Source organism: Oryzias latipes, chromosome 13 (genome assembly GCF_002234675.1).
Source record: "Oryzias latipes chromosome 13, ASM223467v1".
Lineage (NCBI taxonomy): Eukaryota > Metazoa > Chordata > Actinopteri > Beloniformes > Adrianichthyidae > Oryzias > Oryzias latipes.
In genome coordinates this window covers 24,831,841-24,859,811 of record NC_019871.2, presented here as the reverse complement: position 1 = coordinate 24,859,811, position 27,971 = coordinate 24,831,841, and the positions used below count along the sequence as shown (strand labels likewise).

The 27,971-nt window shown below is 40.2% G+C and overlaps 2 protein-coding genes and 1 non-coding gene across 3 annotated transcripts; 2 read left to right on the top strand and 1 right to left on the bottom strand.

The window, feature by feature from the left end:
• The first annotated feature begins 712 nt into the window (after nucleotides 1-712).
• On the top strand, nucleotides 713-16,524 carry vmp1 (vacuole membrane protein 1). The gene is made up of 12 exons (XM_020708436.2): nucleotides 713-838; nucleotides 1,211-1,316; nucleotides 1,626-1,758; nucleotides 2,049-2,139; nucleotides 3,700-3,810; nucleotides 8,769-8,936; nucleotides 9,167-9,298; nucleotides 11,540-11,620; nucleotides 11,749-11,865; nucleotides 13,816-13,877; nucleotides 15,101-15,200; nucleotides 15,548-16,524. The coding sequence occupies exons 2-12, from the start codon at nucleotides 1,238-1,240 to the stop codon at nucleotides 15,689-15,691; spliced, it is 1,218 nt and encodes a 405-aa protein (XP_020564095.1). The 5' UTR covers nucleotides 713-838; nucleotides 1,211-1,237; the 3' UTR covers nucleotides 15,692-16,524.
• Nucleotides 16,525-16,753: 229 nt separating this feature from the next.
• On the top strand, nucleotides 16,754-16,848 carry mir21-1 (microRNA 21-1). Its single transcript, NR_107161.1, has one exon. It is a non-coding gene; the product is annotated as a microRNA 21-1 (primary transcript).
• A 3,805-nt stretch (nucleotides 16,849-20,653) lies between these two features.
• tubd1 (tubulin delta 1) lies at nucleotides 20,654-26,781 on the bottom strand. Its single transcript, XM_004075886.4, has 8 exons — nucleotides 26,544-26,781; nucleotides 26,322-26,469; nucleotides 26,008-26,224; nucleotides 25,693-25,924; nucleotides 21,604-21,768; nucleotides 21,402-21,530; nucleotides 21,143-21,326; nucleotides 20,654-21,012 (listed from the first exon to the last, which is right to left on the bottom strand). Exons 1-8 carry the CDS (start codon nucleotides 26,692-26,694, stop codon nucleotides 20,904-20,906), a joined length of 1,335 nt encoding a protein of 444 aa, XP_004075934.1. The 5' UTR covers nucleotides 26,695-26,781; the 3' UTR covers nucleotides 20,654-20,903.
• Between the last annotated feature and the right edge of the window lie 1,190 nt (nucleotides 26,782-27,971).

The window sequence follows — 27,971 nt, the reverse complement described above, 5'->3', positions numbered from 1 at the left end:
TTTCTCAGCCCTTGAAGTTGGAATGGAGACTAAAGAGGTTTGTGGATGTAGAGGTGAGACATATGGATGAGGAGGGCGACCTCTAGGGTGAAATGAAGGAAGCTGGAAGGAGACTTGAGAGGAGAGTAGACTAAAAAGACACTGGTATGTTTTCAGTTCTGATTTTGACTGTTGGGGGGGGGGGGGGGGTAAATATTGTGGAAGAAAGGTCATTTGTTTATTACACTGCACTGTAGAAACAGACAATCAAAATACCTCCTTGCTCTAAAGATACGCAGAGTAAAAATAAGATAATTCCTGGGATAAGAAATCATTTAGCTTTTTTTTGTTTGCAGATGAATAACGATCATTTTGTACTAATCATTTCATGGTTCAGTTGTGCCGCCTGTTAAGTAATAAAAATGAACTTAAATAGCTTGTTGATTAAATATTGGTTGGGAACAAGTTGCCTAACAAACACTGAACAGTTGTTTTTCCACACTAAATGTATACATTGTTTTTGCCTTGTCATTATTATTAGGTCAAACTTGTAACATTTTGTTCTCGAACCTGGCGACCTCGGATTGGACCTCCGAACATCAATCTACGGAAATACGTCTCATAACTCTCCTTTCAAAACAAAATTCACCTCATTTGGTGTAGGCTAAAATTTTTATTTTATTTGTGCAAAATAAAACAAAACTAAGTCACCGATGATTGGTCAGATATTTTGAGACGATTGATAGCCTCACACTGACTTGATAACGTTATCTCCCTAAGTCTTTTGTGAGTTGAACAGGAACCTGTTTTCTTTTGACACGTGCTGAATTAAGTTCCGGGTGAAGAAGACAGGAAAGAGGTACGACAAGGATATTTTAACTAACCGCATAATTTTTATTATCTTAGTTAGCTTTTGTTTTTGTTTTATAATATTAGGATAAAAATATATGTTAATAAACAGCTTGTAGCTTTCGGATAGGTATCTTAAACTTGACTAAAAGCTCGTTTATTTTGGTACTAAAAACGCCGGTGTCTGTAGCTCAGCTGTAACATGTTAGCTAACCGGTTAGCGTGTGGAGGTTTATGATGACCAGGCATTTAGCTCCGTATCTTCTTACAGGATAATTTATAGACGGAGAACTTCTTCGGTTTACTGCGTACAGTTGGTGGTACTGTGGGACTCGTTTGAAGCCGAAATAAAAACTTGTCACCCTCTTTTCTTTTTGTCCAGGACGTGACCTGCTTGCCGGTGATTGACATGGCAGCTAATGGAGCGAACTGTGAACAGCCTCAGAGACGGACCGGGACTAAAGATAAACTCAATGGCAAGTCTGCAGGTGAGCTGGAAAACTTTGAAGTACTTGTAAAAAATATGAACCCTCCTCTGCTCTGTAATTCTTCTTTTAACGCATAAATGTTGACTAAATTGTCCTCTATGAACATTCCCATCAGTGAATGACACGTCACAAATGGTTGAGTTTGGGTTTCTGTTATTTATTGATGAGGAAAACGTGCCTCAGTTTAGGAGCAGGACTTGCGAGTTCCATGCACTATGCATTTAGAATTGGTGGTTACTGAGGATGTGAAACCCGCTGAACCAGTTGGGAATGCAAAATCTCCAATGAACTGTTGTCTTTGTTTGACAGAACTGTCGGTAAGAGAGAGGCGGCAGAAGGACAAAGAGGAGCGTCTTTCCCTGGTGTTGTGGAGAAGACCAGTAATCACTCTGCACTACTTTGTTCTGGAGACACTCATTAAACTAAAGGAGTTGACTTTTAAGTAAGAAATGGATCAGTTTTACACAGTTAAGGATTTAAAAAAAAAAAAGCAAAAACCTAGTGATGACTTTTTGTCTGGCTTGTCTTTTCTTAATTTTTGGGATATTTTAACACGATTTCTTTATTATGTGGGTTGTTTTTGAATAGCTTTAGATGATGAAAATAATAGAGGCTTACTTTTACAGTAGATTTGTCTTTTTAACATTCTTTAATGACATTTTAATGAATGAAAGTTTCCCTTTTTTCATCACCAATGGAATACATCAATCTTTTTTCCTTTTTCACACACAGGCTTTGGCAGCGGAGAGGCATAGTGTTCTTACTCCTGGTCTTATGTACTGTCTTCTATATTGCGTATTCCTCCGAGGGAACACACCAACATGTAAGGCTTTACTTATTTGTCTTTTAAATGTAACGATTAGACCCTGTTTACTCATCCATGACAGATTGAAGGTTAATGATAAACCAGATTTTATCGCTGAAAATCTGTGATGCAGAGCATTTGTGCTCAGATATGGAGCAGCCTGCACTGTTGTCATGTAACCCTTGATCTGACTGTCGGCTGGCTGAAAGTTCAGTTTACAGAAACGTCTTTGCAGCAAACGGTCACAGCTCGGTTAGAGCACCCCCATGCTTTTCTCTACACCAACTTCAATTTACAGAATACAAACCTGCAACAACATAAGTTTGACATGAACAGTACAAAAATATTTATGAAGTCTTTTACTAATATTCTCAATTTTTAGGGTTGTACTTTGTGTGATTTGAATAATGTTGCAAAAATATAAACTGACTTTTAGGCTTGGAATTTTCCAGCCACCCAACATGAAGACGAAAAACCTTTTCAGACAAACTTTGCATTTTGATAGTAATACATTTTTTTCCCTCTGTCCCTTTTTATGTTCTGAAGACCACAACACATTTTTGCATTTATATTTCTAACATCTAGAGTGATTTATGTTCTTAAAGCTTCATTTTCTAGACGAGGCCTGCTCATTCATGGTCCTTGCGATCTAGCACCCTGCTTTTTTTTCCCCATTTCTCCCTGCCCTGCGTGCTGCTGGTCACCTGACTCAGCTGTGTTCATTCACTCAACATGAGGAGGCACCTGATTGATCAAATCACCAGCAAGCAGGGCCTGGAGATCTGGAAAACAGACAATGGTTGTGTCGGAATTCCCTCACTACCTAGTGCACCATAAAGGACGTACCCCATTTTATCGGGATGCCCAAATCTACAATTCCAAAACCCAGTGGAAATTTCCCGAACGTTTCTGTGAAGAACCAGCGCGCACCAACGCTCACTGGAACAGCGAATATAGACTACAATGCATTGGGTTTGACCATTGGGCATCTGAAAAACATGTTTATAAATGTGTTTCTTATAAATTATCCAAATTTTCATCAGCAGTACACAGTGGATTCATAGATAGTCATAAAATGTTCATATTTATAAGGTTTTTATTTTGGGAAATTGGTGATGCCATATGTGACATTAAAAAAAAAAAGTTTAAAAAGCAGTGAGCGTTAAAATCCAGATGGTTCTGCATTATATAATCGTTTAGGTGTTGTGGAGAAGTGAGGGAACAGCCAAAGCGGTAAATCTCAAGGATCAGGAGTCTGCGGCCCTGTTGTAGATTTTATTTTTAAATCACAGAGGAAATCCAAACTGGGATGTAGATGTGACTGTGCCAGTGTCAAAGGTTACTCCCTTAAATAAAGGTGAAAAAGGGCGTTAACAACACATATTACCCATCACCAGATGAAAGGAAACGTTTCAAGTTTGAGATTTCCTCACATTTTGTGTGTATAAAGTTGTATATTATCTATTAAAAAATTGCATAAAATATATTCAAATTAAAATATATGCAGCTACTATTTATTGTGCTCATTCTTGGTTCTCTGGCTTGTCTCATGCGTTCATTCTTTCATCCCTCTTCCAGTATGTTCAGTACTTGGAGAAGAAGTTCCTCTGGTGTGTCTACTGGGTAGGCCTTGGAATTCTCTCCTCAGTCGGTCTAGGAACTGGTTTGCACACATTTCTTCTTTATCTGGTAAGAGCACGCATGTGAGCACACTCATCTGAACATTTGTAATCCATCAGGGCTTTCACTTTCACCTTTGAGTATTTTCAACTGATGTCTAGATTCTCTACTGCTTCTGACCTCTGAGGAAAATCTAGATCCAGGTTCTGTTTCATGAAACTCTTTGCAATTCTCCCACTGATACTGGTTTTCTTCCCTTTTTCACCACATTCAGGCATGAAAACAGTAACTCTTATCTTTCAAAGATACCTTGAAGCATGTAATGAGGGTGCTCTCTAGCCCAGTGCCCCCACCCCCCGCCCCCTTAATGAATCTGTACTTTTGCCTGCCAGTGGGTGGTGTTATGTTCCATTTCATGAGGTCCTTGTGGTTCCCTCCCTCCTTTTGAGATTTTTCACCCATCTGTTGAGGCTTACCAAAAGTAAAGTGCAATTTCTCCCCTGACGTGTGTCACAAAGGAACTTCATGTTTGAGTCACTCAAATGTGTCATGTGTTCTGGTTGTGGTTTTTTATAAGAAAAAAAAAGAGAGATGGAGATAATTAGGCACAATGAGAGAGATGGAGAAATTCTCCACTGTCATCAGGTTTTGGGTGATGATGTGGCCTTGGTTTTGCAGAATTTAAGGACACGTGGATTAGTTGAGTCAGCGATTTTCCTTACAATGAAATAATGGGAGAAGAGATGGGTTTGGGTTTCCGGTTTTTGAGAATTTAAGTGTTCTCCAGTTTATCTTTTTTGCTGAATACTATGGTATTTGTTAGTTTTACCGTCAAGTTTTTCCGCTGCAGTGCTCGTCTCATTTAGTTGTATTAAGTCTGGGAGTTTGGTCCTTGTATTTAAATCACCAATCCTAGAAAATTGCTTTATTAAAAACAATAAACCTTAAAAAAAAAAAAAAAACGGGTCTCCCTCTTTTGCGCTCAGACTTCTTTTTGTACCAAGCATCAAAACGGTTTGTGTGGTTGATGTCAAATTTCCAACAGAAGAAAATTCAGACTTTTCCTCTTTTTCATTTCAATGTAATTTGCTGTTTGTCAAAGAAACGCACAATTATAATCTTAATGATGGAAGTAAATTCACCAGATTATAGCAGTTTGACCTTATCAAACAAAACTATCTTATTGGATTTGTTTGAAAGTACCAAAGGTTTTGAAATGATAAACCTACCCCAGTATTGGAGCTGAACTGGACTCAGAAAATCTAGATCAACCTAAAAAGATGCATCCTCTAGCGCAGGGGTGTCAGACTCCAGGCCTCCAGGGCCAACATCCTGCTGGTTTTTCAGAACCCTGCCTTACATGCAGTTGATTACCTGGATCAGATGTGTTTTGCCAAAAAGAAGGAACGATGGCAAGTTTGGCCCTCGAGGCGTGGAGTTTGTCACCTGTGCATCACAGAGACGCATCTGAGCAGCTTCTCAAACCCACGAAGCTACTCTGATGAGCAGCAGAACTACTTCCAGATCCACCTTGAGAGTCCCTGAAGAACAGAATCCTGTGGTATTAGGAACTGGATGACTGAGAATCCTATTCCCATGTTCACACTTCTCAAATTTAAATAAAATTATCCCAGTCCAGATAAAATGCAGCCAAGAAGGGCATCCAGCATAAAAGCCTCTGCAAAGCACCTGTGCAAATCAGTGAAAGCTGATTGTGGCGACCCCCATAGGATATGCCGAAAGGGGAACAACGTTAAAGTCATTCTGTAGATTACTGACAAAAGTTTATCTAATTCAGTCAAAATAACTGGTTTACACGTTTAGTTGCTTAGATGGATAATTGAGTAAGCTAAGTCATCAGTGTGTCTTTTTAAAGTTTTTCTGTGAAAATATTTTATTTTTTTAAAAAAACTAAGAAAAACTGTCTTCTGCAGATTCTATCTAACCAAAGTTTAGCTTCAATCAGGGTGTGTTTCTTTGTTTATAACTGTTACCTTAAGACCTTATGATCTTAAATTCGGTTTGAAGCCTAGTCTTCTCCGTTACGTCCACAACAGTTCTTACCGGGTTTGGACTTTGAGGTTTACAGAGTCCGCTTGTGACATCAAGGAAGAAGAAATGACTGAAGAACTTCCTAGTTTGTCATCTTTGGATGTTCTTTTTTTCCCCCCACAAAGTTTTGTTAATGTTGAGCTCAACCGAATGAATCAATCCCAAATCATTATACTCTCCCCCCACAGAAGTGGGCATCTGTCATGACTGCTTTATAGGAGGTCATTTTATATAGCAGATATTTGCCATGCTGAAGAGGAGAAAGAGCTTCATCACACCGTTTTTTCACTTTTCCATTCCTCACAACCCGGCTCCATGATGAAAATGTGGTTTTTGTGGAGGCTACTCAGCTGTCGGTTCTAATATCTTAAGAGTGGACGTTTTGGGCTTTTGCCAACAGAAGTCACCGACTTTTTGAATATGACCTTTCTGGGGTTGTGTTTTCTACACCTTTGAATGCTTGGGCTGTTCCGCTAAGATGATGGTTGCCCCATTGTTCCTTCAGACCTTCTGATTGGATTGGTTCATTCTGATCCCAGATCTCAGTATCAGCTAGATTTTTGAAGTTATCATGGTGGTTCCCGGTGGTGGAGGTGGTACCAGAAAGTTGGAATGTAATGACCTCACTTCATAAGCACTAGCCCCACCAAGAGGATTAGATCATAGTGCTCAAGGAAAATGGATGAACTCAGCAGTGTGATCTCATCATTCATCACTTCTCTTATCCTGCTCTTAGGATAGGGATAAAGATTTTGATTTTAAATTTTAGAAATTCTTTTTTTTTTTTGTATCTTTTCCTTTAAAGATATCAATAATTTATAGGTGTTGTTTTTTTTTTGTTCAAAGTATCTGTAAAGTGTTACTACTGTCGGTTTCTTTATTTTTTCCTGTGGTTACCCACTTCTCTAAATGCAGTTGTATAATTTGGCTTCAGAATGGTGAGGAAAGATTAGCGTCTTTTTTTGTTTTTCCACCCTGAGATGCTGAAACATGCCAGGACAGGAGGAAGACACTTTTCTGGTAAATCACAGTAGCTGTACAGGTGTTGAATCATTCAGGTTCAGGATGTGAACTATAATAACATCGTTGGCATTTATCTGCTGAACATCTATCAACGATGCAGCAATAGATTGTTAAACTACGAGCTGTTCAGAAAAAGAAGACAGAAGATCTTTATTTCTTTCCTTGGGGACCAGGGCCCTTTGCATTATTAATATTATTTTTTTTTCTTCCAATATTTGAATAGCAACCCTATTCTCCAAATTGATTTGTAATCGAGTCCTGTGGTCCTGTGCTTTAACACCAATCTTTACCCAATCAATGGACTTCTTCCTGCTGTTGCGGTTCTGTTGACTTTGTCACAGCTATGATGGCAGAGCAGCTAATAAGCTAACTCGCCGTCTGTTTCACAGTTCTGTTTCACAGTACCACAGATGGTACTGTGACTTTTAGTGCATATTTTGTTCTTTGACTTGAAACCATTGACTTAGTGTGACATCACCGATTAAAAAATGGCTCCAACAAAATAGTCAATTCAGTTGCAATTTTCATGTGATATGAACGCCGCCATGTTGGAGCCAGATGACGCCAGTGAGCAGTGATGGCTCCCACATCTGTCAGTTAAACGTTTTGTTTTACCAGCAGGCACCACATACCAGTTCAGAACTTTATTAACTTGTAATACAGAAAAAAAAATCATGAAAAAAAAGGATTGGCTAGATTATGTTTTTTTTGTTTTAAAGTAGCAGAGCTAGAATATTTATTCTGACCAATAGAATGACTAAGTAACAGCAGGTTATTTCTCTATAGAAGTCTATGGGATTTTGGCTTCTTGGGACCAGCGGGTACTTCCTGTTCGGAACGCCGGGGGAGGGTCCAGTTCTCATCCACAGTCAATGATTCAAACACGCTAAATAAGGCAAAGGCGATGGCAGATTTTTGATCCTCCGTCACAAATGAAACCATAGATTGATTTTTTTTTTTTTTAAATCATCTTTTATTAGAAATGGAGCTTGAAGACTTCTTGTAAAATGGTTTTGCCTCATTGTGCCGCCTGGATCTGTGTTGCTTCTGTGGTGTTTGCTTGAATACCATCATCTTTGTCTCCTTGAGGAAGCAACTGTGCTCAGGGATTATGAGCTTTGCTGACTTAACTGTGTTGCAGTCTGAACTGAATCTTCATGTTTTGTTAACAGTGGTTTGTTTTAGGAAGCTGCTTTTTGTGTTGCGCTCCGTTTTGCCTGGTTAGTGGAGGTGTGTTGTATAAACTGCAGAAGCCACCTCTGGGTATTTAGTCGCTTCATATCCGCTCTGAACTCTGTCCATTCTCTGCCACCTTAACCGGCATCACTTAGGAAACTCAGCAGATCCACTATGTTGTTGATTCTGATGAGACAACCTTAGTTTTGTCTTTTGAAGCCAGGTGGCTCCTCGGGCGTCTTTCCAGTGATGAATGATAAATGAGCCGTCAGATTGTGGGATTCAGCTTCTTGTTGGTTTGTGTTTTAACTTGGGCTCTATTGTTTTGGCTTTAACCAAGACTCTTTAAGCATCCTGAAGTTATTTTTTTAAGACGTTCTGTAAAAGTATTTGCCAAAATAAGTCAGAAAACTGGAAACAGTCACTTGGCTATTGTAACTCTTTACTTGCTGTGTTCAACCCACAAGGGCAAATTTGGCTGCGTTGAATTTTTCTTCTTTTATTTTTCAAATTAACGCAAATTTTATTTTATATTTTTTTTCTGCTGTTTTAATTGCTGCTACCCAAAATGAACAATAACAGAAAAAAGGTCAAATTAACTTTAAAAGTACAAAATGAAATTGCCTCTAGGGTCCTCCACGGTTAAATTAAGTGACCATAAATATATATTTTTTTCTTGCTTGCAGTCTGTTCTGTGAGCACATGTCCGCTCATTCTGCATTGGTGTTTTGGTTTCAGCGCTTTCACTCTCATTCACGTTGACCTCTCCTCTTCAGGGCCCTCACATAGCATCCGTCACCCTGGCAGCCTACGAGTGTGGCTCCATCGACTTTCCAGAGCCTCCTTACCCTGATGAGATCGTCTGCCCAGAAGATGGCAGTTTGGCGAGCAACATCTCCCTCCTCACAATCATGTCAAAGGTCCGCCTCGAGGCCTGCATGTGGGTGAGTAATGTTTTGGAATGAAAAAAAGTAAAACTGTGAACTTTGGTCTAAATAAACAACAAAGATTGTAATATTTACACAAATTGGAACAGTTATTTCTGCGTGGATACACAGGTATTACAGTTGAAGTTACTGGTGCTTAATTTTGCATGTATCGGAGGCCCCTATTATAGGGGGGGTTAACAACCGTTAAATGTGAAGATGTCAGAGTTTATTGTGCATATCCTTAGGGTGCCGGGACTGCCATTGGAGAGCTGCCTCCGTACTTCATGGCCAGAGCAGCTCGCCAGTCTGGAGCTGATCCAGAAGATGAGGACTATGAAGAGTTTGAAGAGATGCTGGAGCAGGCCAAGGATGCTCAGGTCAGAACTGTGAGCACACAAGTGATGGTAGAAAAGCCTGTTTGCTTTAGTTTTATGTTTAATTATGATTCAAAAGGAGTTTCTATATTGTCTTGAAGAAGCCCCACCTCCAACAGATCTGCTTTTTTTTGCCTGGTGTGTGACCCAGAAAGTTGCCATTTTTAGGATAAACTTTATTTTTCTTTGTTATAAAAATAAAAGCAGTGTGCATTTTTAACACAGTGGTTCAGATGAGGTATAAAAGAAAACGTTGGCAGCTGACATGATCTGATCAAATCAAATTAATTGAGTCTAATCTTGGTTTATACAACGGACAATAGACCACAAGCTTGTGATTGGTCTTAAGGTGTCATGTGACTTCAGTGAAGACCCTCCCTTCTTTCACTTCCAGTAAATCTGCCTGCTTGCGGGTGAGTCACCCTGAGCAGAGCTCCCTCTTTAATCATCCTTCAGGCTTCGCTCCGTTTGCCTCCCTCCATCCGCCCTCCATCTTTCTTCTCACCGGCCTCTAATTTGAGTGACAGACAGCTGTGTCTGGAACAAAGTTCATGTGACGGGAGACCGCAGAGATCAGAAGCCCAGTCAGCAGAACAGAAATACATGCAACCGTTGGTATCATCTAACACTTGATCTCAATTCACTGGTTCCCAGCTGAGTGGGTCCAATTCTCTGCAGATTGTGACTCACCGGAGACTTTCCAAGATCAGGATTTTTCTTTGTTTGTGCTTTTTTTCTACTCAAAACTGACGTGAAGACCTAAAATTAAAACAACCACTGGATTGATTTTAAATATAATAAAAAATAAAAACCTCTCTGGCCTAAAGAAATCGTCCCGACATAAATTAAAAATGATATTCATTTATCCCCGGAGAACCCAATAACAGTTTTCTTCTGGGGTTTGACAGTTATTTTGACCATTTCTGGGTGTTTTTTTTTCATTTTGGGTAGTAGCAATTAAGAGTGACCAAAAAATGTAAGAGTTATAAGAAGATAAAAATAAATAAATGAATAAACATCCAAAATTGATCCCCAGTTGGGACACAATGCCAACTCTAATGACACTCATTTTTTAAAGAAAAAAACGAATAAATATAAACCTTTTGCAAAGGCTATGAATCCATTGTGTTCTGATGATGGATAATGAAAAAAATGTAAATACATTTTCTTTCCAAATAAATTGTACAAATGCAATTAATTAATTAATTGATCGATTGATTTTAAGCATTGCAGTCAAAGCAATAAAAGATTTATACAGATTTATCAAACTCATTACAGAAATGATGAAATGCATAAATAAATAAAACACTAAATAAAACAAAAAAATCTAATGAGGGTTTAATGCACACCCTGACTTCTGGGAAATTTCCAGAGCTGGGGATTTTGGATTTATAGATTCGGACATCCTCATAAAATGGCGAACGCCTTTTCTAGTGCTCCAAGTAGTGAGGAGTGAGGGAATTCAGGCACAACCGGAGATTTTTCTATACAGACAAATCCGTGGTTTGTTCTTGATTCTTTCTGGAACTACTTTTTGTGTCATCATGTGATCATCCAAATGCAAATCCCCCCTCCTGCCTTAAAAAAAAAAAAAACATAGAGAAATAACCACAAACTTTTGCCTTTGGGTGCACACACATTCTACCAAAAGTGGTCAGAAAGCATGGTTTTATAGAAGATAAAGTGGTCTCACATAATGCTCTTGTATATAACTTATAAGTTTGCTGCAAAAAAATAGCAGAAAACTGAAAGGTTTGCAGCAAAGAAGCATAGAATAAATATTCAGTGTTCCCTCACAATATTACAGTCTCACTGTTTTCATTTGTTTTATTTTTCAGCACCATTTTGTTTGTTTGTTTTTTTGTTTGTTTTTTTGCAGCACACTGTGTTCTGTGTCCTGATTGGCTGCTGACCTTGTTGTATATTCTATGATACTGTAATTATTTTTCTACAAGGGTTTGAACTTTGAGAGTTTAAACAAGAGAGGGAAGCACAAGAATGTTCATGTCTGTCTGAGAAACGTGTTTCAAGTGTGTAGTGAGCATCTTTACAGCCTTTAAACATCTCCAATTCATTCTTTAGAGATTTCTCCTATCGTGGATTATTTTTAGAATATAACTCCTGTAACAAACGAGGGAACACTGTAATGTCAGGTTTCTGGTTATGGACAAGACAGTATCTGAAGATCTTTTTGTGTTTTAAAGCAATGAATTTTTTTAACACTTACTTTTTTATTTGTTTCAGGATTTTGTCACAAGAGCAAAGCTAGGAGTTCAGCATATGGTGCAGAAAGTGGGCTTCTTTGGGATCTTGGCATGTGCTTCCGTGAGTAGTTAACTCTTTTGATGAAATTAACTCTTGTGTTTGCATTTAATTTCTCCTGAAGTTTTATTAAAAAGTAAATTTTTCGTATTTAGAAAGGCTTTGTCTAAATCAAAACTGTATTTGTTCAGATTCCAAATCCCCTCTTTGACTTGGCTGGAATAACTTGTGGTCATTTTCTGGTTCCTTTCTGGACCTTCTTTGGAGCAACCCTGATAGGGAAGGCCATCATCAAGATGCATATACAGGTTAGTAACATTAACCTAAGACTTCAAGTTAAAGTGTTATTTTTTATTACTATGACCTATGTGATTAATTTGACTGTGTAACCTCAAAAACCCAGCTACGATCTGTGATCTTGAGAGAAGGCGTTCTGCTGACTGATCCACTTTCACCATTTCTTTAACTTCAAAATGTGTTGGAAAGATCAACCCTTTAGCTGAACTCATGATTTGGTTACTATGAAACTTGTAATGAGGCGTTTCTGGTTAACTCTTTCTTATTTTGGGTCGTTTCTTTGTCTTGATTTGTCTCTGGAATCCACCCATTCCTCGCCAACGGGCTCCAGATGGAGGAAAAGACGGTTGGGATTCAAAAAAAGAAATGCGCCTAGACTTCAAACATGAAAAAAGTTAATTAAGGATATCGTTGAGACCCCCACTCCAGTGACTAATATAAACCTAGACAGTTCGAGACTGTCTCTACAAATGAGTCGCTGCATAGTTTAACTAAATTAATCTATCCATCTCTTGGCGGTACCAGTCTGTGATCTCACTTCAAGAGAGCTCTGGCAAAAAAAATACTGAGGCTGCAGGAAGCAGGGAGTGATGCCAAGTGCACTTCAAAAGGTAGACCTGAGAGGAAATGTTACACTGTAAAAAAAACTGTAGGGGGTAGCGTGACCCCCACCAGCCTTCTCTTTTGTGCTGTACTTCACATGATGCATCCTGTCTGATCTCGCCCAGGGGGCGTGTGTCATGCTGTTTTTAAAGACGGTTGGTTTCAGGCAGGTTCATGCTGAAAACCACACCGACTTCAGCTGGGATTTAAGTTTTTATTGGCTCTGCATCGTTGTGTTTGTGGAAAGAGCGTCAGAAGTGGTCACTCTTGCTGAGTGAGATGTAAAGTTAAGTTCCTCCTGTAGAAGTCCTTGTTTACCTGTGATGCTAAAGTAAAATAAAAGTTTGTTTCTTTTTTTGGTTAATAGACCTGCACAATAAATCTAAATTTAAAAGTCATCCCAATATCAGCCTGTGCGATACACCTATTGCAAAAGCTGGCACAAACTGTGACAAATGGTCACTTAAAATGGTGACACACTCGCTACAATCTATATTTAAATACCTATTCCAATCATCGTCAAAGCGTCTCCTGTGGTCTTTAGATTACGATGATGCCCTTTTTCAGGCAAAAGCCGAAACCCTGTCGTTTTCTAGGACAAGGTCTCTGCAGAGCTGCAGGAGTTCATTAGAAAGTCACCTCTGAGAGTAAGCCTGCCCCTACTTTCCATCATCCGTCTGTTTACACGCTCTCCCGCAAGCTTACAACCCCAACCTAGCGTGGTGCAACAACAATGGCGAGTAATATCAGCCGTACAGTTTAGATGCAGATTCCAGCTCAGACTAGGAAAATGAAGACGTCCGTGGATCTATATGTCTGACAGTGGACGGATCTTAATGAAGCGGGGCAGGGAGCTTGCGGTGCCGTTGTAGCTTCTACATCACAGCTACAGCTTTTTTCGCCTGCAACTGATTCACAACGATTTGGATAAAGAAATACTCAGAAAAACAATTTGAGCTCAATTTTCTTTATACATGTCCATCATCAGCAACAAAATGCCACAAGAACATGTTAAAAACACCAAACAACAATTTACTTCAGAGTTGGTCTTTAACAACTCAAAGAACCCTTTACGCATTGGACCAATGGGAAGGGCTCTTAACGTTTTTGACCAATCAATGGAGCCCTTTCATGGATATGGCTGCTTCTTTTATAGACGTGGCTCCTTTGCAGTACAATTGAAGTTATGTTCATTTAAATAAGTGTTGCAGACAGTGAAATGGAAATGATGTCTTCGTTTTTTCTCTCTTTTTCATGTCGCTAGTCCTGTCGTGGTACTGACTGCTAATATCACACAGTTTTTCTCATATTGTTATAGCACTAGTTGTTGGTCTGATTATCTCCATATTTTCCAACAGAAACTGTTTGTCATCATTACGTTCAGCAAACACATTGTGGAGCAAATGGTGTCACTCATTGGGTAAGTGAGCGATGAGGCGCTTGGTGCGTCGCTGTCTTCTCTCTTGTGGTTGGGGCATTCGTAAATGTTCTCGGGTGCATTTTGAATGCTGATTGTGGGTTTTGTGTGAACCAACGTCTTCTCTGTGAGCCAGTGTCTATGCTGCACCCCCCACCCCCCCAATCAAAAGGTTTTTCACAGGCATGAGATGCCTCTGTGCAGCACTGGGGGGCGAGGCGTGTGAGGTCTCATTCAAACAAGTCGATCTGACTCTCCAAAGTTCAGAGGTTTGTCCTAACAAGACAGGAAACACACTCATAATCATATTAGACAAAAGGATGACTAATGAATGGCTCTTTCTGGGAAGTTCCAGAAGTTTGAATGACCTTCAGCTTTCTTGATGAAAATTGTTTTACCTAAAAATACTATAAAAAATGTAATTCCATGTCCTCCAGTAGGTGATTAAAACAGTTTTAATCAAAAATTATAATAAAGAAGCATCCTCACCTGAGCTTTCCTAGAAGAAAAGGAAGGAAAGGATCTTTTTTTTCTTACTGATGAAGGTTTTTCCCCCCAGAATCAGATGATCTATGAGTCGCCATGTGGCTCACCCAGTCTTCACTGTGTCTTTGCTTTGCTTGCACACAAAGCAGGAACTTAAATGAATCACTCAGATATAGTTGGATTTGTTCTTCATTGAGACTTACCCAGTTACCCAAACCTAAAGATGATGTTTCAGAAACATTTGTTTTCTTTCTAATCAGGATCTCTGATGGAGGAAGGTAAAGTAAAGGAACTCATGTGACATGAGCTGTAAATACTGTATTGGTTGTGCCGAACCCCCTGGTGAGCACATCCACACTTCCTAATAGGGACGTGAACACGCCCCCGATTGGCCGTCCTTCCATCATGAGAGCAGTCGTGGTGGTAAACTTGATGACATCATGTCGACTCACTTCCTGGTTGCAGGGGCTGACAGTTTGGGATAATAAAAGGAGGACGGAGTTTCTGCTTTCATTGCTCTCTCCTGCCTACTCCAGCTCACAGTAACAATTAGAGGTAGTGGCAGCTGCAAGAATGGGCCTTCTTCATGTGTAGGGCTCAGCTGCAGGAGAGCAGCTGGATCCATGGGGGAGTTTGTGGGCTTTTAGAGGAACTGTATTCAGAGTTTTCCAGGCTCTACACCATGTTGAAGAGCCTTTGCTGAAAAGGTAAGTGACATTTCTTTTTTCCTCCTTTGGCAGGTCTGTGCCTAAAGTTGGACCACTGCTCCAGAAGCCTTTCAGCCAGTACCTGGAAGCCCAGAGGAACAAGCTGCACCATGCTGGAGGAAGAGCACCAGCGGTAAGACCTCCTTTCACTCCTGTCAGGGCTTTGCATTCAGATCAGAACTTTTTCTTATTCTGAATTGTGACTTTCATTCATTTTGTACATCAAATAAGTCACAAAGCTGTGTTGAATTTGGGTGAATTATATTTAAGAACTTTCTGATAGACAGACTTGAATTCTAAAATCAAAACTTCTACATTATGGGTAGATGCATATGTGTACCACAGAATGCAGCCTTCCACACTCCTGTTTGTGAAACGATCCATTCACAAGCAAAATTATTTTATCAGTCGGAGATCCTTCTGTATGCCTGCTTGTTAACTTTTATGATAGCAAATTCACTTTAATTTGGGCTTTTCTAGGAGGAGAACTGGCTGGCGTGGGTGTTTGAGAAGGTGGTGCTGGTCATGGTCTGCTACTTCATCATCTCCATCGTGAACTCCATGGCTCAGAGTTACGCCAAGCGGCTGCAGCAGCTGCGGCACTCGGAGGAGAAGACCAAGTGATGCCCGGAGAGAGTGGTTCATGCATCCAAATGACTGCGTCTCTGCTGCTGCTGCTGCTCCTGAGAGCTCCCCGGCAGCCTCGCCACTCGACAACAAACCTCATCCATTTTTAGAACCTTTGGCTTCTTCAGACGGGGAAGAAGCATTGTTTGCCAGTGAGTGCGCGCACTGTCCGAGATGTATGTAACCTCCTCATCGTTTCCCGCCTGGGGTTTTGTAAACCTTCCTGCTGATCCTAACATGTTACTCATCTTTAAATTAACCCATCGATTGACCTCAGAAGTAAAGCAGCAGCTTGATGGGAAGTGCTGAGTCTCGGCCAGCAGCCATCATAAGCCTTATGCAAGCAGGGAACGCCGGTCTTCCCTCAGATATAGTTTGACTCGCTTTTTATTTAATTTTTCTAACATGTAAATGTGGACATGAGTTGGGTTCAGTTGTACAGTTCTGTCAAGATACATGTTAAGAAGTGTGTTTATTTCTGAGTTTAATTGAGCCGTTTTGTCTAGTTACAGAGTGAGATCAAATCTGTTTCTGAAACCTTTTAAATCAAAAAAATAGAGTGAAAGCACCGTGATCTTTAAAAAAAAAAAAAGTGGGGATATTAAATATTTGAACATAATGTAAATACTTTTTGACATGAGGCTCAGCAGTCGACATGAATCAAATCAGAAATGCATCGTTGTGAAATAATATTGTACCTGCAGCAAAAGGTTTCATTTTATTATGTACATTTGGGCTGACCTAACCGGATCATGTATAAAGGATGGGAATCATAGCACTTGTTTCTAAGTCCTTAATTTGAAATGTTTGCAAATGTAAATATTTATTCTAAAAAAAATGGATGGTTCGCTGTGATTTCTTTTTAGTCTTTTTAGCATTTATAAATCAACATCTTTAAGGTAAGTAAAAAATATATAAATATATATTGATAATAATTTTGTTGTATGTCTTAGAAGTTCACTGGTTTTAGCTGAGTTTGTGCTCCTTGTCCAAATCTTCCCGTGCGTCGCTCCAGAGTTCAGAAGCTCGCTCTGCCATCATCTCAGATTCCTGGACGTCACTTCACCACCTTGTCGGCTAGCTTATCAGACTGGTGTTGGAGGTTCCATTTGCACGGCAACAACGGTCTGTAAGCTGGCTGACATTGTGGGGCTCCAGCTCCTCAACCCATGTTTGCACTTTACCTGCTCCCCCTGTGGATGTCAGCCTGACCTGAGTGTGTTAAGTCCCCGAATAAAAATTTAAAAGGCAAATTACACACGTTTCCCCTTTTTTCCTGTATACACTGCTATTTGGTTTTCACTTTATACATAAGTCATAATTTGTCCATTTTAATATATCTTAGGACTTTAACCCAAATAGAATTTCGAAGAAATGATTTATTCACATTTACTCGAGCAGAATTGTTTATTTGATCATGTTCAGTTGTCTAAGGCCACCCATATATTTTAAAGGGGGAAAAAAGCACCTGGAAGTCATCACAAATTTACCTTCAAATGACCTGACTGGTGTTTATTTATTTATTATATCATTAAATGATGCTGCCTTAATAGCAAATATGTGACAGTAAAAAAAAACTATTTTCTACTGTTTTTTATTTATTTTTATGATTCTACTAAAACAAAAAAATCAACCTAAACAGATCTGAACTTTGACTTGTGGCTGCTCCCTTTAGCCGTTTCCACAGTAGATCCCCTCTCCGTGCTTCACATATGTGAATTAGCTTTGGTTTTATGTCACATGCCCTTCCTGACTACCCTGACCATTAGCCAGACTTGGGACAGGCACACAAAAGCACTGGATTGTGCGCTCTTGTGGTCACTTTGTTTTAACTTTTTTGGTGAAGTTACTTAAAGTCTATATTTCCCTTGGAGTTTTTTTGCTTGTTTTTGCTAATCAGGCGTCATCTCTGAACATAAATGTTGGCTTAAAACACGCAAGTCATTTTTATGATCAACTCCAAACAGGTTTAGTTTGAAGAAACAAGGACAGGCTGTCGGACTCCTACAAGCAACCAAACATTCCTATTGGGTCACATTTATTTTGATGTAACTGGATTGTTGAAATGAAGTGGAGGAAAGTCCACATGAGGGGACATGCAGAGATCCTATAATCCCAGATGAACCTCAGATTGTTCCTGACTGGAAGCTTCAGAGATGATCGCCAGCGTGCTGCTCATTCTTTATTCTGCTTGGTTCATTTTCAAACCAAAGGCTGCAGATCATGGAGGAGAAATTCGCTTGTTTCTAAACAAAAAGAGGAGTCTTGAAAGATGCAGAGCCTCATGTTTTTTTCAACCATCTTTGCTGGGGAAGTCTGCTGTTTTGTCCTGAGGTGCCTGTCATTGGATGGGGGTGCTTTTTGTGGGTCAGAACCAGTATCTCTTCCAGAGCTATATTTTTTTGGACAGAGTGAGTTCGGGCCAAAGCCTGTATTTTGACCAAAACCTTGTTTTTTTTTTATTTAATCTGGTGGCTGTGTTTGGGCCAAAACCTCTGTTTTGGACTGCATGGGGATTGGGTTTGGACTAGGGCTTGTTCTAGTACTGTTTTTTTATTTAAAACTGTTTTAATCTAAAGCTTGTAGTGTTGGATACAAATCTTTCATCTCACCATAATGCTTTGTTTGAAGCTTTTATAAGTTAGAAATACATTTGGAAACTATCAATAAAAACAGAAAAAGTACCATCTTGCAAACCATAGTAACCTCACGTATTCATAATTTTACATCTAGCTGCAAAGGTGGGTAAAAATGTGAAAGAGCTGCTGAGAAGAGTGATATTTTCTGATATTTTCTTGTTCCGTAAGACCATGGTTGAGCTTTGCACAGGAAGGTGATGAAGGAAATGTGCACAGCATATTTACTAGGATCAAAAGTCAGACATCCTTGATCACTAAACTTCTCTACGCCGCTACAGGTTGGCGTTCTGACGTAACACACGTCCTTGACCACCAAACCTGCCTCTCTTAAACATTATATCACATTTGGCAATAATACACAAACCACATCAATTCAGAGCAACAAGATACAAAAATAACAGCATAGCTGCTGGGTTTTTATTAATGTTTTTCCCATTACTTGTTCAGTAACCTGCGTATCACACCTGACGAACAACCCAAAATGTAATTCTTCAGAGCAGCAGGACCATCCATCCTCCATTCAGCCATCTTCCAAACCTGCGGAATCCCTTTCAATGCCAGGTGGCTACTGGAGCCTATCCCAACTATTGCCAGGCAAGGGTGGGGTACATCATTTTATTATTGGTCAATAAATGTTTTTATGGTCTCTGGCCTTCATATTTATCTGATGTGATTTTAAAGTAGGAGCCCTCGCAGACCCTGAGGTCCTCTGATTCAGGCCTTTTGGTGATCAAAAAATCTAAAACAAACGGCGAGACCTCATTCCGTTTTTCGCGGTACTGTATTCTTTGAACTTGAGAGGGGGGTCACTAATGTGGGCATGTCCCCAAAATTTCATTTCCCCACTTCAGTACAAATCCAGATATATGTAACCCTTGTTCTATCCTAGGCACTTTAACGTTGGGAGTTGGGTCATATAGACCCACTAGACAGTGCTCTGAACCTTTTTTTTCAATGATTTGTGATCTTCACTGGTGTCCATGGATTACATGAAATTTTTCCACCTTTATCCACTTTTGTCATGGTAGGGAGAACACGTCAATGTAAGGGTGGGGTCATCTGAGATAGCACAAGGGATACATGTGTGTATGTCTGGGTGGGTGGGGGAGGGGTTGTGTGGGTTTTAGACAAAATATTTGTTCAATGTCTTGTCTTTGGTTTTTATGTAAAGCAATTTAAGTAGCACGAGTTGGAAAAAGTGGTGTAGAAATAAAGTTTGATTTGATCCAGGACAAATCGCCAGTCTTTCACACTCTCACCTTTGGGACGATTTTAGAGTAACCAGTTCACCACTGAGGCATGTTTGTGGATGGTGGGAGGAAGCTGGAGTGTTTGGAGAAAACCCACACATGCACAAGGAGAAGCTGCTAACTTCACACAGAAGGAACCCAGCTGGGATCCGAACCAGGGCCTTCTTACCGTGAGAGGGGGGGTCCTAACCGCTACACCTCTGTGCAGCAGGACCACAAGGAATCCAATCTTTATCTTTAATAATCTTATTCTGCTTGTTTTCAACCACTTTAGGCCTTCACATCAACTTTAAATAATAACACCAGTTTAGACTCAACACTTCTAAAGGAGTTTCTTGCAGTCCTTTCACAGAGCCTTCAGCTGTCTGTCCTGCTGTAATCCCTGTAGATTATGGGCTGCTTTAGCAGGTTTTATAAAGAAAAGACCTTGAGAGTCATTTATGGCTCATTTAACACATGGTAATCCTGAGACGATGATACTGTAAGGGATTACATTCAACCAACAAGTAACTTTCATAACACTGATTGTAGTGTAGTATTTGCACCACCATTTATTAAAGTCCCACTCTGGTCCTTTTTTGATCTACTTTAAAAGCGTTTAAAGTAGGGTTTTTATCTACTTTTTAGCCTAAATCTTTTCTTTGTTTTTGCAATTATATTCTAGGACATTAGAAAGTAGTAGTTCATTAGAAATTCACCAGAGTTGTGGACGGGACCATTGGCTTGGAGCAACCCCGCCCCCCTTTCCCATCACCCATTAATGAGCTCTCTGTTTACATGCAGTCCCACTAGCTCATACCCCTCACACCCCCAAACTAACATTAATGGGGCAAAGGGCGAGCAATATTGGATCTATCCAGCCGTACAGTTTTGAGGCCAAATGCTAGCTCGAACAACAAAAAACAAAAAGATCTAGTCTACAAGTGAATGCATCTGAATGGAGCGGAGCAGGGAGCTTGTGGCCCACCCAAATTCATTTTTACATCACAATAAATGAGCTGTTTTTCAATCTGGATTTTTTCATCTGCTCCTGATTCCCAACAATATGAATAAAGATATATTCAGAAACACAGTTTTAAACTTAAATTATTTTATAAATGTCCTCCATCATCACAAAAATGCAAAAACACCCAAAACAAAAATTTCATAGAAGGTGGTCTTTAAATCCCAATTGTTATGTTTTTCATTACAAATCAAGAAAAATAACATTTTGGGATTTAAAAAAAAAAAAAAACAGTTTATGAACGTTTATTTTAAAAACAGCATCAAAAATATGTCATCTGAAATCCACATTGCTATACGGGTTCAATTCCACCCCTGTTAGCTCTTCAGTTCACGGTAGCTTGAGACGACTTGCTCAAGAGCTGTGAAGCTATCAAGGAAGTTGTCCTCCGAGATCCCAAACGTATCATACTGATGGATGTAAGCCCTGCAAAACAAAAAACAAAAAAGAAGAGAAAGAAAGTATCTTCAGAACCATCTGAAGCCTCTGAGCATTTGGTTTCCATGACGATCACAGCATTTGGAAACGCTTCTTCAGATTTATGCGGCTGACTCACCTGGAGGCAAACATGTTCCAGGCTTTTCTCACAATGTCCTCCAAGGGTCCAAGCAGAGCCTGACTGTTACTGACCAGCGTGGCGGACTTCTCATACTTATTAAAGGGAATGGGGGATTTCCATGCACTGAAAGCTTCTGCTGGTGAGAGCCAAGGGGTGTAGATGGTGGCCTCTTCAAAGTTTCCTTCAGAAAGGAATTTGTTTTTTTTAGCTACAGTTCTTTAAAAGTAGTGTGGATCAACCATGACCTGTCCCTGACCTGTCTCTGCGCAGTAGACGTCCTTTCCTCTCAGTATGAGCAGGTTAGCCAGTGAGGTGTTGAAGCTGCTTCCAGCGACACTCCTGATCCGCCCAGAAGCTGCTGGTGGACGCACATGCCAATCTATCCCTAAAAAACAAACAACAGGATTTTACAAAACTGACTTTGATGAAAAGTCTCATCACTTTTGGAGCAAACTTGCCTTCCTCCATCTTGGTGTTGGAGATGAGCATCTGGCGTAGGTGTTTGAGCAGACCAGTCCAGCTGAAAGAGCTGTAGGGAACGGAGGAGCTGGGCATCTGAGGGATGGTGGACACACTAAGCAGTTTATACTCCGGATGACAACAGAGAGCGCTCACCAACTCTCCTACAACAACATAAAAAAAACACAGATGACAGAAGCAACAATGGTCTTACAATACTAAACTGTGAAGATCGTGTGCTGTTACGACCTAAATGCAATTTCCAGACATCTCCAATTTAATACTATTGTTTGAATTGTTTCAGTTTCTTTTCTTTCTTTTTCCGTGAAGATCAAATTGTGAGAGATTCACTGGATATCATCCTGGCTGATGTCACTGACGGCTCTAAAATTGCAGGAAACATCTAAAGGAGAGCTTTAAAGACCTACTCTGATGGAAATCATGTTTTTGGTGTTGTTGACGAGTTCTTGTGGCATTTTTTTCTAACGATGGAGGACATTTATAAAGAAAACTCAGCTTCAAACTGTATTTCTGAGTATTTCTTTCTTCAAGTTGTTGTGAATCAGGAGCAACGGGAAGGGGCGGGGTTCCTCCGTACCAACGCTACGGATTTCTGATGAACTATTATTGCTCTGGAGAAACTACGTCTTTAAAACGACACCGATTTTGGGATTTTGGGTAAGAACTGCATAATCACAGTGGGTAATACAGTATCTCTGTATTACAACAAAATATTACAAATTAATCCATATTACCTTTTACATGTTTGCTCAAGGACAAATACTTTGATCAGACCAGTTAAAAGCACTTTTTTTGTGTTTCGTTTCACTGTCAGAAAGTTTTTGTTTTAGAATTGATGTTCAGTCATTTCTGGAGAATTTCTTGTCGTCAAATTTAACCAGCATTCAACAGATTTTTTAATACTTATCTTAAACAGCTGCTCTCAAATTTAAACTCACGAGACGGGAGTTTAAGTAAATGTATTTTGCTGTTTTCCCTGTTCTTACTTCTTCCCAAAACTTTCATTATAAGCTGGACTCGGGAGGAGCAGTTTCAGGGTTCTCTGTGTCAGATGGTATCAAATAAGCATAATAGACAAGTACAACCAACATACAGTACATGTACTCATAAGTGGTGTAATCGGGACATTTTGCCATCTCCTCCTGCCTACCAGCATACAGGGCCTTGCAAAAGTATTCGGCCCCCTTGAACTTTTCCACCTTTTGCCACATTTCAGGCTGCAAACATAAAGATATAAAACTATAATTTGTTGTGAAGAATCAACAACAAGTGGGACACAATCATGAAGTGGAATGAAATTTAGTGGATATTTCAAATATTTTTAACAAATAAAAAAACTGAAATATTGGGCGTGCAATTCTATTCAGCCCCTTTACCTTCAGTGCAGCAAACTCTCTCCAGATGTTCAGTGAGGATCTCTGAATGATCCACTGTTGACCTAAATGACTAATGATGATAAATAGAATCCACCTGTATGTAATCAAGTCTCCGTATAAATGCACCTGCTCTGTGATTGTCTCAGAGGTCTGTTTAAAGCGCAGAGAGCATCACGAAGAACAAGGAACACACTAGGCAGGTCCGAGATTCTGTTGTGATTGAAGTTTAAAGCCGGATTTGGATAGAAAAAGATCTCCCAAGCTTTAAACATCCCAATTAGCACTGTGCAAGCAACAATACTGAAATGGAAGGAGTATCAGACCACTGCAAATCTACAAAGACCCGCCCGTCCGTTTCAACTGTCAGCTCAAACAAGAAGACTGATCAGACCTGCAGCCAAGAAGCCCATGATCACTCTGGATGGACTGCAGAAATCTACAGCTGAGGTGGGAGAGTCTGTCCAGAGGACAACAAGCAGTCGTATGCTGCACAAATCTGGCCTTTTTGGAAGAGTGGCAAGAAGAAAGCACTTTCTTAAAGATATTCATAAAAAGTGTTGTTTAAAGTTTGCCACAAGCCACCTGGGAGACACACCAAACATGTGGAAGAAGTTGCTCTGGTCAGATGAAACTAGGCCTGCACAATATACCGCAAATTTATCGTTCTCGCGAAATCAAGCTGTGCAATATGCATACCGCAAAAATCGCAATAAATGATTACCTTAAATGTGCTAAAACAAACTCATGGCAGCTTGAAATATTGAACAAATGAAATAAATCCCTTTGTGCATTTAACCAATCAGAAGGACCCGTTTACGTTTTTGATCAATCAGATGAGCCCTTTTATGTTTGATGTTTGCCTCCTACGTCGACAAGGGTCATTTGGAAATGCAGTGAAATGGAAATGATGTTTTTGTTTTTTTTGCTATTTGTTTATATAACGCAATTTATATCTTTATCGCAATATTAATTACCAATATCGCATATCGCGAGTTTTCCTCATATCGTGCAGCCCTAGATGAAACCAAAACTGAACTTTTTGGCAACAATACAAAACGTTATGTTCGGCATAAAAGCAACACAGCTCATCTCCCTGAACACACCATCCCCACTGTCAAACATGGTGGTGGCAGCATCATGGTTTTCTTCAGCGCAAACAGGGAGGATGTTTAGAATTGATGGGAAGATGGATGGAGCCAAATACAGGACCATTCTGGAAGAAAACCTGATGGAGTCTGCAAAAGACCTGAGACTGGGACTGAGATTTGTCTTCCAACAAGACAATGATCCAAAAACATAAAGCAGAATCTACAATGTTCACAAACACATCCAGGTGTTAGAATGGCCTAGTCAAAGTCCAGACCTGAATCAAATCAACAATCTGTGGAAAGAACTGAAAACTGCTGTTCACAAACGCTCTCCATCCAACCTCACTGAGCTCCAGCTGTTTTGCGGGGAGGAATGAGCAAAAGTTTCAGTCTCTCGATGTGCAAAACTGAAAGGTGCCACTACAAAGTATTAACTTAAGGGGGCTGAATAAAATCACACGCCCAATATTTCAGTTTTTTAGTTGTTAAAAAAGTTTGAAATGTCCAATAAATTTCGTTCCACTTCATGATTGTGTCCCAGTTGTAGATTCTTCACAACAAATTATAGTTTTATATCTTTATGCTTGCAGCCTGGAATGTGGCAAAAGGTTGAAAAGTTCAAGAGTGACGAATACTTTTGCAAGGCCCTGTATCTCCCAACTACTAACTTTCATTGATAGGACAATCTGCTATCTGACAGCATGGTCTCATGAACACTACAACAATACCAATCCAAAAGCAAAAATGATCCTAGAATGTCCACAAACAAAATATTGCATTGTTCTAGATGATCTCTGATCTAAATCACGTTGATCATCTGTGATGGAGCAGTCGTCTCCATGCTGTCTGGAGAAGACTGCATTCAAATCGGAGACAGAAATTGCCTCAAAAGTTTTATGACTTGTCATTTTTATCCAGTTGCTTTAGCGGATTCTGTTAAGCAATGATTCAAAAGTGATGTCTGACTTTCCTACGAGTTGTAGATCTTTATTTATTATGTAAGGGTTAATGGCCGACGAAGTGTGCGTTATTACTTTTAACGCACGCCGTGGAAGCCTGAACCTGCTTCTGCGAAGTGCGTTAAAAAGTAATAACGCAGACTTCGAAGGCCATTAACCTGCTTATACTATGGTCACTTACAAAAGCAATACATATTAACCAGTTTTTAGTCCTTAATTCTTGTTTTTTTTTCCGATTTGGATCGCTTTCCTCACAAAAAGCGATGTGCGTAACAGATAACAGTCCGCGTGACGCTGCATCACCGCTGCAGTCAAGATTCGGCGATGTATATATGCTGATCTTTCTGATTGGTTGAATAAAGCATCAGTTCAGAGAGAAAGTTCACCTCTGACCGCTTGTTTTTGTCCAAATGATGAAGCAAAGGTTTGTTTAAAAAATGTGATACGAAAAATTTAAGCTAGGTGACCGGACCTTCTTTTTTTACTGTGCGGTTATCAGGTTTTAATGCACACCCAGCAGCCAATCAGAATCGAGTATTCACCCGGAGCATGGAATCAAAGCTTTTAAATTATTTAGCAGCCACTGTGGGGTTTTCTTACGATTACAGTGGAACGACTTTGTCCACGGTTTGCACCTCACTCACCAAGAGGATTCAGGCTGTAGACTCCATTTGAGTCAGGGGTTAAGGCCGGCTGCAGGACTCCACCCAGCTGATGAGCAATAACTCTGTTGATGTCAGTGAAGGCGATGGGTTTGATGTTGAGCAGCCGACTGCAGATCCCGTGGACCGTGTCGTTCTCGTGCACCACGATGGCGTCGGACAGCTGGTAGAGATGAGCCAGCGTCAGCACCGAGTTGTAATTTTGAAGGATCACCTGAAAGAAAAAGTTGGAGACAGAAATGTCACCAGAAAAAGCACATTTCTGCGTCATGACGACTACATAATACAGATTTGTACCTCCCCTGTCCCGTACGGCCATGTGAGGTGGTTGAGGATAAACGATGCTGGGTAGATGTCTCTGAGACACTGAGTGATGTAGGTGCCAACACCTGAGCCGGTTCCACCTGCCACACTCATCATGGTCATGAGACCTGCCAGTCTGTCACAGCGCTCCACCTCCCGCCTCACCAGCTCCTCCACTGCGTCTTTGTGACGAGGACCATGGACGCAAAACCTAGACGGAGGCATGAAACACAAAACTAGATAATCACTTACCTTTCTCTGGACTACAATCTCAGCGTAGTTGATTCTAGTTCTGGACCCATCCTTACCCATTAGCCCAGTTGTTTCCAGATCCCTGCTTTTGACTAAAGTGGGAAGCTTCTCCATACCTCCACCTGCCACCTTTCAGAGCCTTGGTCATGCTGGAGTTAATCGCTTTGGGCTCCATATCAATCAGCACCGCCCTGGCTTCTAAGTCTAATGTAGAAAATAAAATAAAATAAAGGGTCTGCTCAGAAAACCCCCAGCAGGTTTGTAGCCGGCATCATTACCTCCATGTGATGTTAGATGGAAGAACCTCTCACAGCTGGCCGTGCTGTACGTTTTCCTGTGTGCTGCCAACGCATCGCTGCAAAGGACGTCAAACAGCTCCTGACCCACTTGGTTCCCACACTGACCGAGCTGGACGGTCACTACGGACATGGCAGCAGAACGCCGCTGCACTCGCGCTACAGTAAACAAATACTTCCTTTACGATTTTGAAAAGCGCATGCGCTGCCGCCACAAAGTGTTGTGAACAATCGCTTCCTGTTAAGTTTTTTCAAAATAAGACTTCTTTGAACGAAATATTTTCAAAATATAACGACGACATATGCCTTCTTACACAAATGCGTTTTTATAGGGAACAGCAGTGGAAATGTATTGGTTGGAGGACTTGGAGCGCTGTGTGAAAAGAGTAAGGAGCATTAATTTGAATACCCAATTTATTTCACTGACATTCTTAATTAAAAAACATACTTTTACCAAAAAAAAAGGTTTTCAGAAACAAGGCAGAATTTAAAGAATGAAGATAAAACCTTTCACAAGTTAAAAATAAACAATACATCTTGTTTACCCAGTGGGCATCATAGTTTACTGAATTGATTATATTATTAAGTTGTGTGTGTGTTTTTAATAACTAAAATTCAAACTAGCTTGACTTTTAGTTGTTTTTCTTTGCCCAACCAATCGTGTCGTTTTTATTTTTAGGCCTAATGCTTTTTCCATTTTTGAGAATTCATCCTGTCAGTTTTATGGCAGAAGTCCTTTCTGCAACCACATGGTAGTACAACCCAGAGCTCTCATGCACCATTCCCAAGGCTGTCAGGGAAGGCATGATGTGGAACAAAACTTGAATTAAAGATGCAATCTCCATTATTAGCTTTGAGGAAGCTGCTGGAGAAGAACAGAGAAGGTCAGAACAAAGTATGGAGAGCGGAGCTGTTTGTTTGAGAAACTCTGGAATGGCAGAGAAGGACATTGGAGTTGTGCCAGACATCCCTGTGAACTCTAAGGTGCTGTAGGTGTGACAGATGAGTTCAAGGTGGTGGTGGGACAACACCAAGGGTCAGCTTTGAGGTCCTTCTTGTTTGCTGTGGTGATGGACAGACCGACAGGTGAGATTAGACAGGAATATCTGTGGACCACAATGATGGCAGATGACATTGTAATTTATAATAAGATCAGAGAGCAGATGGAGGCACATTGTAAAAGATGAAAGTTTGCTTGGGAAAGGAGATGACTAAAGGAGAAGACTGAAGGTCAGCTGCAGTAAGAAACTATCTGAGTCTAAATGAGTGGAATTCAAGTGGGATTGTGAGGTTATAGGGAGCAGAGTGGATGAAGGTGGAGGACCTAAAGGTCAATAGTCCAGAGAATCAGAGAGAATTGGAAAAAGATGAAGAGGTGTGTGCAAGCTGGTTGGAGTGGGTGGGTTTCAG